Source organism: Pelodiscus sinensis, chromosome 6 (genome assembly GCF_049634645.1).
Source record: "Pelodiscus sinensis isolate JC-2024 chromosome 6, ASM4963464v1, whole genome shotgun sequence".
NCBI classification, from domain to species: Eukaryota; Metazoa; Chordata; order Testudines; family Trionychidae; genus Pelodiscus; species Pelodiscus sinensis.
The window spans coordinates 112,703,624-112,717,984 of record NC_134716.1 but is presented as its reverse complement, the minus strand read 5'-3'; the positions used below and the strand labels follow the sequence as shown (position 1 = coordinate 112,717,984).

Here is a 14,361-nt window from a genome sequence, read left to right as displayed (position 1 = left end):
TAACTTGCCTGACATTTCTGTAGGGTTTTTTTCCCTTTTACATCTACGAGTAGCAGCTGATACAAAAGATACTGGCTGGCATCCCTGTTAATGTCCTATGTATTCAAATTTTTAGTAGTGGTTTGGGGCATAATACTGACACCCCTTTTTGATCTGAGCAGCTAGTCAAATTTCAGAGCCCTGGGGCAGAGGTGCTAACTTTCTAGTGTGCTGGGGAAGGGGTGCACAACCCCCAACTCTTCCCCAGGCTTTCCACCTCTTCTCCCAAAAGCCCAATCTGCCCTGCCTTTTCCTGACCTGCCCCATCTCCATTGCCACTCTCCCCTAAACATACCCCACTCTTGCTTGCCTCTCTCAGACCCCCGGCTCCTCTTGCATGCTGCAGAACAGCTAATCTATGGCAGGTGGGAGGGAGAAACACTGATCGGTGGGGCTGCTAGGAGGGAGGAGACACTGGGGCGACGGAAAGGAGATGACTGGGGTTCTGCCACTGGCTCAGCACCCTTCATTTTTTCTGTGGGTGCTCCAGCATCAGAGCACTCACAGTCAGAACTTATACACTGGAGAATTTCCAGTTGGAAGATGGACGTTTAGTATTCTATGTATTTACAAGGAAAGTAAAAAGTCCTGCTTCCCCAATTGCAGGAGAAACTAGTAACAAAAGAAGCAGTTTACTAGTTTGCAGCCCTAACATCTTTAGCTAAGAGATGCAAAATCTTTCTTTCTCGCTTCTCTCAGAGTTATACTGTTCTGTCTTTCTTTCTTTTGCTTTCTTACTTCTCCCTCTCTCTCACTGTTCTCTCTCTCTCCTTGATTATTCTCAGTTTGTGTTATTTCTCTCCCCTTCCCAGTGAGACAACACTGTAATAGTTTCTGGGAAGACCCCGTTAGGCCTTATTTTGGCAAGGCCCCTGAAACTCTATCTTCCAAGTAACTTAAATTAAAGATCAAGCTGAATTATGAGACATTATTCAACTTAGGATCAGCCACTACAGGCAGTCCCCAGGTTACATACAATATAGGGACTGTAGGTTTGTTCTTAAGTTGAATTTGTATGTAAGTCGGAACTGGTACATATTGTAGGGGAAACTCTAGCAAAACATTTCTCCAGAGCTCGGTTTTATTCTCCCACACCTCACTTCCCTCAGTCCTTTATTCTCAAGCTGAGGTGTCTGCTGAGAAAAGCCGCTCCGCGTCTCCCTGGTCTGCTGGGGGGAAGCAGCTAGTGCGGGGTTGCCTCACCCCGTTTGTAAGTAGGGATCCGATGTAAGTCGGATCCATGTAACCCGGGGACTGCCTGTACTTACTATTCTGCACTACTTTTCCTGATTAGTTGCAGATTCTCAGAGTTCTAGGATATATCTAAGACTGCAGAGTTTTTCCAGGATACTGGAAAAGTTTCAGAAAAGTAGACACTTTTTTTGGCATCCCTGTAAATCTAATTCTACAAGGAAGAAGGGATGTTCCAAAGGAGGCTTTTTTTCCCCCTCGACAACTGGCCCAGTGTAGATAGGACAACTGTCGGAAAAGCATCTTTTGGAAGAAAAGCGGAAAAAGATACACAAATTGCAGTTTGCAATTTGCATATCTTTTTCTGATAGGATTTTGTAGTCCAGACACAACCCTAATCTCATTTCAGAGAGCACATATGACTCTTAGGGAATCTTACAAGAGCCATCTATTGTCATTATTATCCTGAAGTAAGTGGGTGATACACAGAGGGTGCTGGTATATAGAATCATAGAATCATAGAATCATAGAATCATAGGACTGGAAGGGACCTCGAGAGGTCATCGAGTCCAGCCCCCTGCCCTCAAGGCAGGATCAAGCTCCGTCTACACCATCCCTGACAGATGTCTATCTAACCTGTTCTTAAATATCTCCAGAGAGGGAGATTCCACCACCTCCCTTGGCAATTTATTCCAATATTTGACCACCCTGACAGTTAGGAATTTTTTCCTAATGTCCAATCTAAACCTCCCCTGCTGCACTTTAAGCCCATTACTCCTTGTCCTGTCCTCAGAAACCAAGAGGAATAAATTTTCTCCTTCCTCCTTGTGACACCCTTTTAGATATTTGAAAGCCGCTATCATGTCCCCCCTTAATCTTCTTTTTTCCAAACTAAACAAGCCCAGTTCATGAAGCCTGGCTTCATAGGTCATGTTCTCTAAACCTTTAATCATTCTTGTCGCTCTTCTCTGTACCCTTTCCAATTTCTCCACATCTTTCTTGAAATGTGGCGCCCAGAACTGGACACAGTACTCCAGCTGAGGCCTAACTAGTGCAGAGTAGAGCGGCAGAATGACTTCACGAGTTTTGCTTACAACACACCTGTTAATACAACCTAGAATCATATTTGCTTTTTTTGCAACAACATCACACTGTTGACTCATATTCAACTTGTGGTCCACTATGACCCCTAGATCCCTTTCTGCCATGCTCCTTCCTAGACAGTCGCTTCCCATCTTGTATGTATGGAACTGATTGTTCCTTCCTAAGTGGAGCACTTTGCATTTCTCTCTATTAAACCTCATCCTGTTTACCTCCGACCATTTCTCTAACTTGCTAAGGTCATTCTGAATTATGTCCCTATCCTCCAAAGAAGTCGCAACCCCACCCAGTTTGGTATCATCTGCAAACTTAATAAGCGTACTCTCTATCCCAATATCTACATCATTGATGAAGATATTGAACAGTATGGGTCCCAAAACAGACCCTTGAGGAACTCCACTTGTTATCCCTTTCCAGCAGGATTTAGAACCGTTAACAACCACTCTCTGACTACGGTTATCCAGCCAATTATGCACCCACCTTATCGTGGCCCTATCTAAGTTATATTTGCCTAGTTTATCAATAAGAATATCATGCGAGACCGTATCAAATGCCTTACTAAAGTCTAGGTATATGACATCCACCGCTTCTCCCTTATCCACAAGGCTCGTTATCTTATCAAAGAAAGCTATCAGATTAGTTTGGCATGACTTGTTCTTCACAAACCCATGCTGGCTATTCCCTATCACTTTATTACCTTCCAAGTGTTTGCATATGATTTCCTTAATTACCTGCTCCATTATCTTCCCTGGGACAGACGTTAAACTGACCGGTCTATAGTTTCCTGGGTTGTTCTTATTCCCCTTTTTATAGATGGGCACAATATTTGCCCTTTTCCAGTCTTCTGGAATCTCCCCTGTCTGCCATGATTTTTCAAAGATCATAGCTAAAGGCTCAGATACCTCCTCTATCAGCTCCTTGAGTATCCTGGGATGCATTTCATCAGGACCTGGTGACTTGCTGACATCTAACTTTCCTAAGTGATTTTTAACTTGTTCTTTGTGTATCCTATCTTCTAAACTTACCCTCTCTCTGCTTGTATTCACTACGTTAGGCACACCTCCAGACTTCTCGGTGAAGACCGAAACAAAGAAGTCATTGAGCATCTCCGCCATTTCCAAGTTTCCTGTTACTGCTTCTCCCTCCTCACTAAGCAGTGGGCCTACCCTGTCCTTGGTCTTCCTCTTGCTTTTAATGTATTTATAAAAGGTCTTCTTGTTTCCCTTTATGCCTGTAGCTAATTTGATCTCATTTTGTGCCTTTGCCTTTCTAATCTTGCCCCTGCATTCCCGTGTTGCTTGCCTATATTCATCCTTTGTTATTTGTCCTAATTTCCATTTTTTATGAGACTCCTTTTTTATTTTGAGATCGTGCAAGATCTCCTTGTTAAGCCAAGCTGGTCTTTTGCCATATTTTCTATCTTTCCTACACAGCGGAATTGTTTGCTTTTGGGCCCTTAACAACGTCCCTTTGAAATACTTCCAACTCTCCTCAGTTGTTTTTCCCTTCAGTCTTGCTTCCCATGGGACCTTACCTACAAGTTCTCTGAGCTTATCAAAATCTGCCTTCCTGAAATCCATTACCTCAATTGTGCTGGTCTCCCTTCTACCTTTCCTTAAGATCATGAACTCTATTATTTCGTGATCACTGTCCCCTATACTGTCTTCCACTTTCAAGTTCTCAACTAGTTCCTCCCTATTTGTTAAAACCAAATCCAGAACAGCTTCTCCTCTGGTAGCTTTTTCAACCTTCTGAAACAGAAAGTTGTCTCCAATGCAGTCCAGAAACTTATTGGATAGCCTGTGCCTCGCTGTGTTAGTTTCCCAACATATGTCTGGATAGTTGAAGTCCCCCATCACCACCAAATCTTGGGCTTTGGATAGTTTTGTTAATTGTTTAAAAAAGGCCTCATCCACCTCTTCCACCTGGCTAGGTGGCCTGTAGTAGACTCCTAGCATGATATCACCCTCGTTTTTTACCCCTTTTAGCTTAACCCAGAGACTCTCTACACAGCTATCTCCTACATTCATCTCCACTTCAGTCCAAGTGTGTACATTTTTAATATACAAGGCAACCCCTCCTCCCTTTTTTCCCTGTCTGTCCTTCCTTATATAATATATAATCCAATTCCTTAATTTCTATGGTAGGAGATCTTTTTCTGGTTGTACTGTTCAACTTGTGTATGTACGAAAGGCCAGGGGTTCTCATGGATGATTTAAGCCAAATGAAATGTGAAGGCACTGAGCTAAAACACTGGCAAGACAAATGCGATTAGAACTTATGTAAAATTATACGAACATAGCTTAAAAAGTTTATTTTTTTAAATGTAAAATCTGATTGTAATTTAAATAAAAATCTGTTATAAATAAAATCAGTATTTTAAAAGCTATTTACAATAAATTAGAGATTGACAACTTATTTATTTAAGTAATTTAAATTAAATAAAAAAGTATTAAGCAATACATTTGTGTGTCAAGTTTCATAGAATACTAGGACTTGAAGGGACCTTGAGTTCAGCCCCCTGCCCTTATGGCAGGACCAAATACTGTCTAGGCGATTCCTGATAGATATTTATCTAACCTACTCTTAAATATCTCCACAGATGGAGATTCCACAACCTCCCTGGGCAATTTATTCCAGTGTTTGAACTACCCTGACAGTTAGGAACTTTTTCCTAACATCCAACCTAAACCTCCCTTGCTGCAGTTTAAGCCCATTGCTTCTTGTTCTATCCTCAGAGGCCAAGATGAACAAGTTTTCTCCCTCCTCCTTATGACACCCTTTTAGATACCTGAAAACTGCTATCATGTTCCCATTCAATCGTCTCTTTTCTAAACTAAACAAACCCAGTTCTTTCAGCCTTCTTTCATAGGTCATGTTCTCCAGACCTTTAATCATTCTTGTTGCTCTTCTCTGGACCCTCCTCAATTTCTCCACATCTTTTTTGAAATGCGGTGCCCAAAACTGGACACAATACTCCAACTGAGGCCTAACCAGCGCAGAGTAGAGAGGAAGAATGACTTCTCACGTCTTGCTCACAACATACCACTGAAGTTTCAAAGAAAGTCAAACCACTGAACTACTGGAAGTCACTAGATAAGCACTTGGAACCAAAGTTTGCTGAAGTGCTAAACCAGCTTTGACAAGCAGCAGTCTTTTTGTCATTTCAGTTTATACATCTAGTTCCACTCAATGACTATTTCATTCAAAGTTAAGAAACTAACGGAGTATTCAAAAAAAGCAGGAAAGCTTGCTTTTCTTTTCCCAATCTATGAATAAAAACTAGGTGTGAGGGTATATCAACTAATTCTAAAATCTTAACGGCATGGTTACCATAAATCAGTTCATCATACTAATTACAGATATTTCCTTTAATCAGTTTTAGCAGCAAAGCAAGGTTTGATAAGTGTTTGATAATAAGAAAAAAGCTTAAGTTAATATTTTTATTACATAAAACTAAAATGCTGTTTTTGTGCATTTTATTGGAATTTGAATTTCTATCAAAGTCAAGGTTGGCACAATAACCATAAGTAAATATTAATCAACTACAGGATGAACCTTTCTCATAATTCAGCACTCTCTGATCCAGCAACACCCATGGTTCATCATGATTTTAGTTTGCTGGATGTCCACTTACTATGGCCAAGTTTCCCACAGTCCCATAAAGTTCATTTACAGACAGCAGCCCTGGCCCTCAGTATTCTGTGCTGTTATTTAGCTGTAATTTACCCCTAAATATCTTCTAAGAGCCCACTAAGAAGTGGATGCATTGGTAATGCTGCTAGACAATATTGACCTCCTGTGATTTGGCAAATTTTCTGGTTCAGCACCAGTCAGGTCCCCAGCATGCCGGATAAGAAAGGTTCAACTTGTAATTAGTAAGAAATGCATCATTCACCATTTTCTAATATAATTAAAATGTAAAAAATAATAATTGGGGCAAATATGTTATATAATCCCTTAATTGTGTGTATGTATATGGTATTAGTAAAAGGGAACATCAAATTTAGTATAAATCCTATATTTATTTGCAAAATCAACATGTTTAATGGTTACTGAGTCTCAACCTTTGTTTAAGAAAACATCTAAACAGTACAATGCACAATATGACTAAAATCTATTTTTTAAATCAAGGTTTTCCGCTTATTGAGCTAAATCATGATTGAAACCAGTGATTCAAATTATCTTGATTTAAATCAATCCATTCTGAGTTATACAGACAAAACAGTTTTCCTAGGCTCTAGGCACGTTTATTTTTTAAAAGCACTACAGTCTTGTAACTTCAGTAGATAACTGGTCAAGTCTCAAAATAGGTATAACATTAAAAATCCTATTCCCTAAGTGACCCCTGCGTTTAAGCTTTTGGGGAAGAAACAGGTGGACTTTGTAGCATGTCCTGGAGATCAAAAAGTTTAAGCTAGTTAGCAACAAGGAGTCCTGGTTTTCAAGAAAAGAACATGTGCTTTACAAATATTACATTGTGAAGCAATAACCTCTGGAGGGTCAAACACAGCAGATACACTACAGGGCAGGGATACTGAAATCCACGAGGAAGAAAAAAGTTTGGGTTTGCCATGTCTTTGAAAATTCTTCAGTCAAATGTGAAATAATGAATTGGAATCAGTATTAACTTAAGCAACTGATTGGTTAACTTATTGCATTGTAGACTTGAGTCTAGCTTTTAGGTCTCCACAGGTCTATATTTTTTTTCTTTCTTCCGGGAATCCCCACTCCAGGTTCAAAAGGAAATATATGGCAGGGGTAGAGACTACTGCCACATCTGGTATCATTTTGGAGGAGAAGGGAGAGTAGTAGTGGATAGAAGGTGCATTTTCCTGACCTTAAGCAAAGTCATACTAGATTTCAGCAATGACGAGGAAACAGGCTCTCTCCTTTTTTTACTGACAAAACTGCTCTTGAAGCTAACACTATTCTGACATTTTTCATCTACAGAGCTACTCTGGGTAGCAGTCCAACACTGACTGATTACCGTGGCTAAAGCTGAGTGCAGTGCAACTCTAAAGCAATAAGAGAAGCAGCAATGACTAGAAGACTGAGGGTTTCTTGTCCATGTAATGACACAAGCAAGAAAATGAAGCCTGCAAGAAGGGAAACAAATACAAATAGTTCAAAATAAAAATTAAAGGAGTAACTTTTTGAGCCACCTCAGTGAGACCCCAAAACAGATTTGGGGTATTAGAATAATTTAGGAAGATAAGAATGTAGCTACAAGAGAAATGTGTGAATGAGACAGACTAAGTTTGGCAGTATGCGTATAAACACAACACTGTCCTCCAATGATAAATATAGTGGAACTTTTAGCAAAGGACCTCTGGATGGTTGGTGTCAGTGTATGAAAAAAGGATTTTAAAACAATGGAAAGAAGTTGGAAGTGCATTCAGTGTTTTAGCAGTGGTAAAAAAAAAAGTTTGTAAGCAAAGTTCTGTCTTCAGTAAACTGACTCGGTTACCACTTAAGGATACAGTCCAGTTCGGGGAACCCTAAGTGTGCAACTCTGCCTTCTCACACCTCCAGTGTGGATTCCTCCTCCTTGATGAGGAGCAAGATAGAGAACCAAGAATGTAAGAGTTTTATATATTTCAGACGTTCCTGGACTGGATTTTCTACAAAACGTTCCCCAGTGGCATGTGAAGATCTGGACAGCCTCAGGATAATAGAGGCATCATCCCCTATGTGCAGCTGATGCCAGAACACTTAAAAGCATGGAACCACGGATACCACTAGAGTCTGTTACTCCATAAAAGGAGATCCCAACTCTACCAACACCCAGCCCAGAAGAAAGCTGCTGCTACAAGGTCACAGAGGAGCTACCATCAGAGATAAATTCTAACTGAAGGAGCTAGTGTTCAAAATCTCACTCCAAAAGCTAACACATGGCAAAGGAAGATTGCCAAGGGGATATCTACCACAATGGCTAACGTAGAAAGGAGCCATTCAGACCACCACCTGAAAAGTCAGGTTAAGAAGGAATTTTGGCAAAGTGTGTTTTCAACTTCTGTGGTGAGGAGGGAGGGGGAAATGAGGGGGGAGAAAAACAGAGAAGAGAAAGGAGGCCAGACCAAGATGCCAAGAAAAAGGAAGGCAGGAACCTAGAGGGGTGGGGGAATAGTGAGTAAAGAAGTAGGCACAAAGAAACCTGGATGACTGAATGCAATAGGTTGATTGCATTTGAGTATTAGCATGGGGAGGATCTGTACACATTTGTGGAGCATGCGGGAGTGACAATATCAACAGCAGTGTGAATTTATTTTGAACTTGTATGTGGAAGAAAGTGTGGAATGGATTTTGTCTGGACAGGAAACTGTATGCAGGAAGAAGTCACTTTGATCTGGAAAGAAGAGTCATGAGACTTCCTGACTACTAAGAGAAACTCTATATGAAATGTTGGGAAACCCGGGTGTTCTCTCTCAGAGTCAGTATCCAGTCCTTCATGACTACTTTTATCTGTAAAAGATCTTAATAGGGAACCAAATCCTTGTTTTGTGGAAAGCAAGCAGTGTTTATACACTCTATTAGACTTCTACACTCAATAAAATGAACAGAATTACAAAATCTAAATGTGCACATCTATTCAAATACACAATTAGGATAAAACCTATCATATGAATACACACATATGAAAGTGCTTGCAAATATGCAGTTGCACACTGAGGTAGTGTGCCGAGATCTCTCTGGACCACTTGAGAATTTATGTACAAAAAAGACTTCTATCTTCATGGTGTGACATTTTTCCATGGGAGGGAGACTAATTTCTAAGACGTTTATATGTCCTATATGAAAAGCATATATTAGTGAAACTATTTGACAATTGCTTATTTGTTACAAAGTAAATCTACTGTATGTTTTGAACTGTAACTTTCCTGAAATACAAAGGATGGGAAAGGCTTTATAACTCAGTGTGTAACACAGTTTACCTGGAAGTTAATTGGGAAGTCCTTGGAGAGTGTGCTTCTATCTGCATAGTATTTTTTACAGAGAAAACCCATCCCAAGTTTTAAAGAGGGTTTTAGGATTCCATATTATTTTCTTCCTTTTTTTTTTGTAAGTTGTTGTACCAAAAAAGTCTCTAAGTTTGGAAGAAAGTTTTAAAAATATTTAATATATAATTAACTTATTGTTTACTGTGTCATAATAAAAAATGCACAGTTTAGAAATTTTCCAGCAGTGAGTTTTACAACCATCCAAATTTATGGTTTGAAAATTTAACAGGCTGGCTGGGAAAGAATACTACAGTGGGAACACCTTTGAGCTGAACTTCATTCCCATGGTTGATTTCCTCCAATCAATTATGCTAGCTACTGTGAATAGTGTAATTTTTTGTTTCTGTATCCCACCAATCCAGATTACAGAGTTTACATAGTCACAGGGTTAGTTAGGAAATTGCAGCAGTACAAATTTTAAGCTTTTTGGATTTTCTGCATACTGTTAACTCTGCATTACCAAGAACCATACAAGCCTTAATGAATAGAAGAAAAAGCTAGATTCAGTGTCTTTAAAGACCCAGGGAAATTTCAGACAAGCTGAAACCACAGCATTTTGTGTTTTAGAAATCAGATTTACACAAAAAGAATGTAGTCTCCAGATTCTTGAGAGATATGGGACCATTCCAGAGAGATGAAGTATGTTGGAGATAAGAACACACTTTAAAGTTAATATCAGTACTAGAATTCTTGCATGAAATCAGTGCTAAATAGGGAAGGAGGGAGAAGTTTTTTAACCATTTAAAACTCAACTCTCCATAAATAATAATTTCACCGATCTTCGTAGAAACCTATTCTGCTCAGATCACTGACATTTTTGTTTAGTGATTTTATTCAGTGTGTCCTCTTACCAAGAAGTGATGCTGCAAAAGATGAGAATGGAATATGTTCAAAAGTAACCAGGATGCCCAACACAGCAGGTGTCGCTTAGGGTTAGATCCCATTCCAACTTCTTAATTTATTAAACCCTCTCTTAGGAAGCAAAGACCTTGCCCAATTGAGTACTGAAAGTCAACTATAATGGGAATCTTTAGGAGGAGTGATTATTCTTTCACAAAGATCAAGGGACTAGTTGTAAAAGACCTCAGTTACTAAATTTGTGGGAGGTAGGACAGCAGAAAACCAGGGAAGGGTTTTGAGTCAGTCATCAAGGTATGAACTAGCAGAGATCCATTTCTCTCGAATAAAGGTCCTATAACTGCCACCTTGTTTGGTGAGTATTACTGATGCAGTAGTCACATTGAAAGGAAAAGCCTGGTACTGGAAATGTATTAGCTCAAGGTAAACCCAGAGAATATGGTGATAAGAGGCTGTAGACCCATGCAGTTATGTATCTTTTAGATCTGGATGTGATACACTTACATGGCCCCTGCTGAACTTCGTGGGACCAACAGTGAGGCAAGTCGAAACCTTCAAATCTTGCTGAAAGACCTCTATAACAAGATGATCCAATATGGCTCCAAATCTCTTCTTTTCTGGCTCACCTGAAGAGGAAGAAACACTACACAGGATGTAGGATCCAAATTCTTTAGATAGATTCTTTAAGAAAACAAAGCCAAATCATGTGTGATAGGTCAAAATTAATTCTTACAAGATCTGTGCACACAGGACCCTTGAGGGAGCAATGCTGATAGAAGCAGTCTGGATTTCATAGAGAATGAATGTTAAAAGCATGTTTGTCCCCAAAACTTAACTCTGCTCTGTAATAAGAAAGGGGCCATGATAGTGTACAGAACACATAAATAAGTGTTGCGGTACTTTTTTCCTTAAACAGCCAATGTATAAGGCATCTTAACCTGATGTTAGCAACCTTATTGGGGCTTAATAAATAAGATTACATGGGTCTTTCAGGTACTGTTTTAAATCTAACTCCTATATACAGTGTTAATAATTAGCTAACAGGGAGTTCCTTGCGATAGCTCTTGCATTTGTTCATTTTTTTCAAATGAAGAGCCCTTAGGTGTGAAGAGATGATCAAACATCAGTATATAGAAAGGGATTTAAAAGAAATCCTGTACAAAACAAAGTTTATAATAATATACTATACTATTTTCTAAAGTGAGCACTAATCATAAGCCTCCTTAAAGGCAATTTAATGAACTTAAGAGCCACAAAACAGCATTTTATAATGTTTTATGTAAAGCTTTCTTCCAGTAAAATGCCTTTTACAAAGGTATGTTCTATCCTCTCCCCCTTTATAAACAACATACTTTTTAGAAACAAATGCTGTAAATAGGGCAACATAATGAAGCTTCATTTCAAAGTACAGAGATGTGTTTAAAAAAAAAGAATTATAAAGAAAAGAAAGTCTCTAAATCTAGATATGGATTAAAAAATTAGTCTCCTACATACTTATTCTAGCATGTACAGAATCAAACCTTTTTAGTTACTTCTTTACTACACACTAATTAACAGGAAAAAAGAGATACTTAATAGAAAGCATAAACCTCCCCTGGAATGAAAATTATTCTGTCTTAAACTTAAACCAAAGCCAATTAGATCTCTGGTTGCAATACCATTTTCTGAATGATAATAACATGAAACTGGTGAGCTTCTTACCTGTCGTGGCTGTTCAGTCACTCGTTGTGGATCTGATCTCACTTTATTGCTAGGATGGTTGGTAACTTTGGTTACTGGCTGTTTGAAAATGGATGCTGTTTGTCTAATTGGCAATGTCGTATTTAAATCTGGTTTACCCTGTTTTTTAAAAAAAATGGATTAGCAAGTAACATATAACAGATTGCTGTTGGATTAACCCATTTTTACTGACTCGTGAAAGAATCTGTTGGTACTGCATTAATGATTTGACTGAAGTTCTTAGACAGCTAACCTTGCAACAAACTCACTTATTTTAAAGAAAATAAAGCAGCTTGAAAATGCAGCTTTCTTTACTGTAAAACATATCTTATTTATTTAAATGACTTGTTGTTAAAGTGAGCAATTATCAGAAAGCTAATGACAAATTTAGCCCACCAAATCTCTTATGAAAACATGTTCAAAGTAATGTATGATTATAATAGCTAGAAGTATTATTCAGAAATGCATTGATCATAAGATCATAATGGACCAATATGATCTAATTAAACTGCTTATATAACACACGGATCTCACAGTACTTGCTACATCAAGGATCATTATAACTTTGAGTTAAAACACCTCTTTCAGAAACATTTTAAATCTTAAACTAATTGACATTAAGTGACAGAAAACTCCACAAACCTAATGAATTGTTTACCTTTACTACTGTGAAAATACCTTGTCTGTAAATAAATACCTTACATAATTTTTTAAATTTTATATTATGGACGGGTTTCATCTTGGTATGTTTTTAAGTTACTTTTCTTTCAATATGGATATTCTAGAAAATAAGCTGTTTGAGCTATCTATTTTCAAATTAGGATCATTACCGTATATGTTTCCAAAAGAATGAGAAAATTATCATTTTTAGATTAGCTCAGGAGAAAATAGAGATAAAAGTGCATTATAAGTCTGAATTTATTTTTATTTTACTGATAAATGAATGTTTGCATGACTGGCTATGTTGTGCTTGGGTATTTTTGATAGGCAGTTTTATAAGGGGATTATATTTTATTTATTATACACTGGTGACAATGTTTTTAAGATATATGACCCAGATAAGAGCATTCCCATTTCTTCAGAAGCGATCTCTTACTTGATATTTTGGCAGTGGTACGCTTCAAGTTGAAAAAAACCTCTGACATACAGAAAATACCAAATATTTTAAGAATTTCTGGCTAAAAAACTACATATGCTTAAGAATTACTAACATCAATGAAAAGAGTAATTTTGGATTTTCAAAGCTTAATATTTGAGACATACAGTATATTAATACAAAAAATGTATTAACAAGCATGAACAATATGTAATCCTTTACAGAACACAAATTCAGTAGCCTATTGTATTGGTTTTAGAATATTAAAAAAAAATGTACGAAGTGATCAACACTATAAACCAAAACAAAGTTCTAGCCATGCAAAATTATATACGGTAACTAAAATGAAAGTTGGATTGTTTTATGCAATATAATGGCAAGGGGAAATTTGGAATAATTCAAGTCCGCTTAAACTAACATTTTATTGCAAATATGTTTATCACCCAAAATAGCATACAAATATTCCCTGACTTCGCTGACTCCTCATACAATGAGGGTTACAGGAGTTGGAGTAAGAAGTCTTCCAGCTCAACTTTATTTCAACATTATGTAAAAATAACTACATGTATGTAAACACGGACTTTGTTATTTTGGAATAACATGAGCTATTCCGAAATAACGCTGCTGTGTAGACAGCCTCAAATGTCATTACCATCCTCCCCTCTTCTACCTCTCAAGCTCTCACTTAGGGAAAAAAAGTGGTCTCTTCTAAGAAGAGGATTAATTAACAGCAAATTAAGACCACTTTACTCATAAATGACCACACCCACACAGAAACTAACTTTTTAAAATGTATATGCAATGACTTCACTCCTTTAGTTTATATGCCTTGTTTTCGCTGAAGTGTGAAGCATGGTTGTGAATGGTTTAATATAGTGAAGCAGCTGTGGACAATGAGGGTGTGTCTAGACTATAGGTTTTGTCGACAAAAGTGGACTTTTGTTGACAAAACTATACTTACGTCTACACTACCGCCGAGTTCCGTCGACATAATGTCAACAGAACTCGGCAGTTTTGTCGATGGTGGTAAACCTCATTCTACGAGAAATGCCTTTTGTCGACAGAGTTCTGTCCTTTGCATCTACACTCCCATGTCGACAAAACGGCTTGCTTTGTTGACAGAACTGGATGTAGTCTAGATGCTCTTTGTCAACAGTATCTGTCGACAAAGTCTGTTGACAAAAGCATGTAGTCTAGAAATACCCTGAGGGTCACCGAACTGCAATCATGTTCTTACATTATACGCCTCTAATTTTCTAGCAGGCAAAGAAATTCAAAATGTTGAGATTGCCCTGCATCCAACATGCGTAACTTATACTCATTAGCCTGACACAAATGTTTCCATTAAAAATAGGG

General features: G+C 38.1%; 1 protein-coding gene across 1 annotated transcript in view; it reads right to left on the bottom strand.

The window, feature by feature from the left end:
* The window catches only part of MBD2 (methyl-CpG binding domain protein 2), a 53,989-nt gene that overhangs the window by 26,949 nt on the left and 12,679 nt on the right, over positions 1-14,361 (bottom strand). Inside the window, exon 3 of the mRNA XM_075932650.1 lies at positions 11,892-12,029. Coding sequence (XP_075788765.1) covers positions 11,892-12,029 — 138 coding nt within the window. The remainder of the gene's footprint in view (positions 1-11,891; positions 12,030-14,361) is intronic.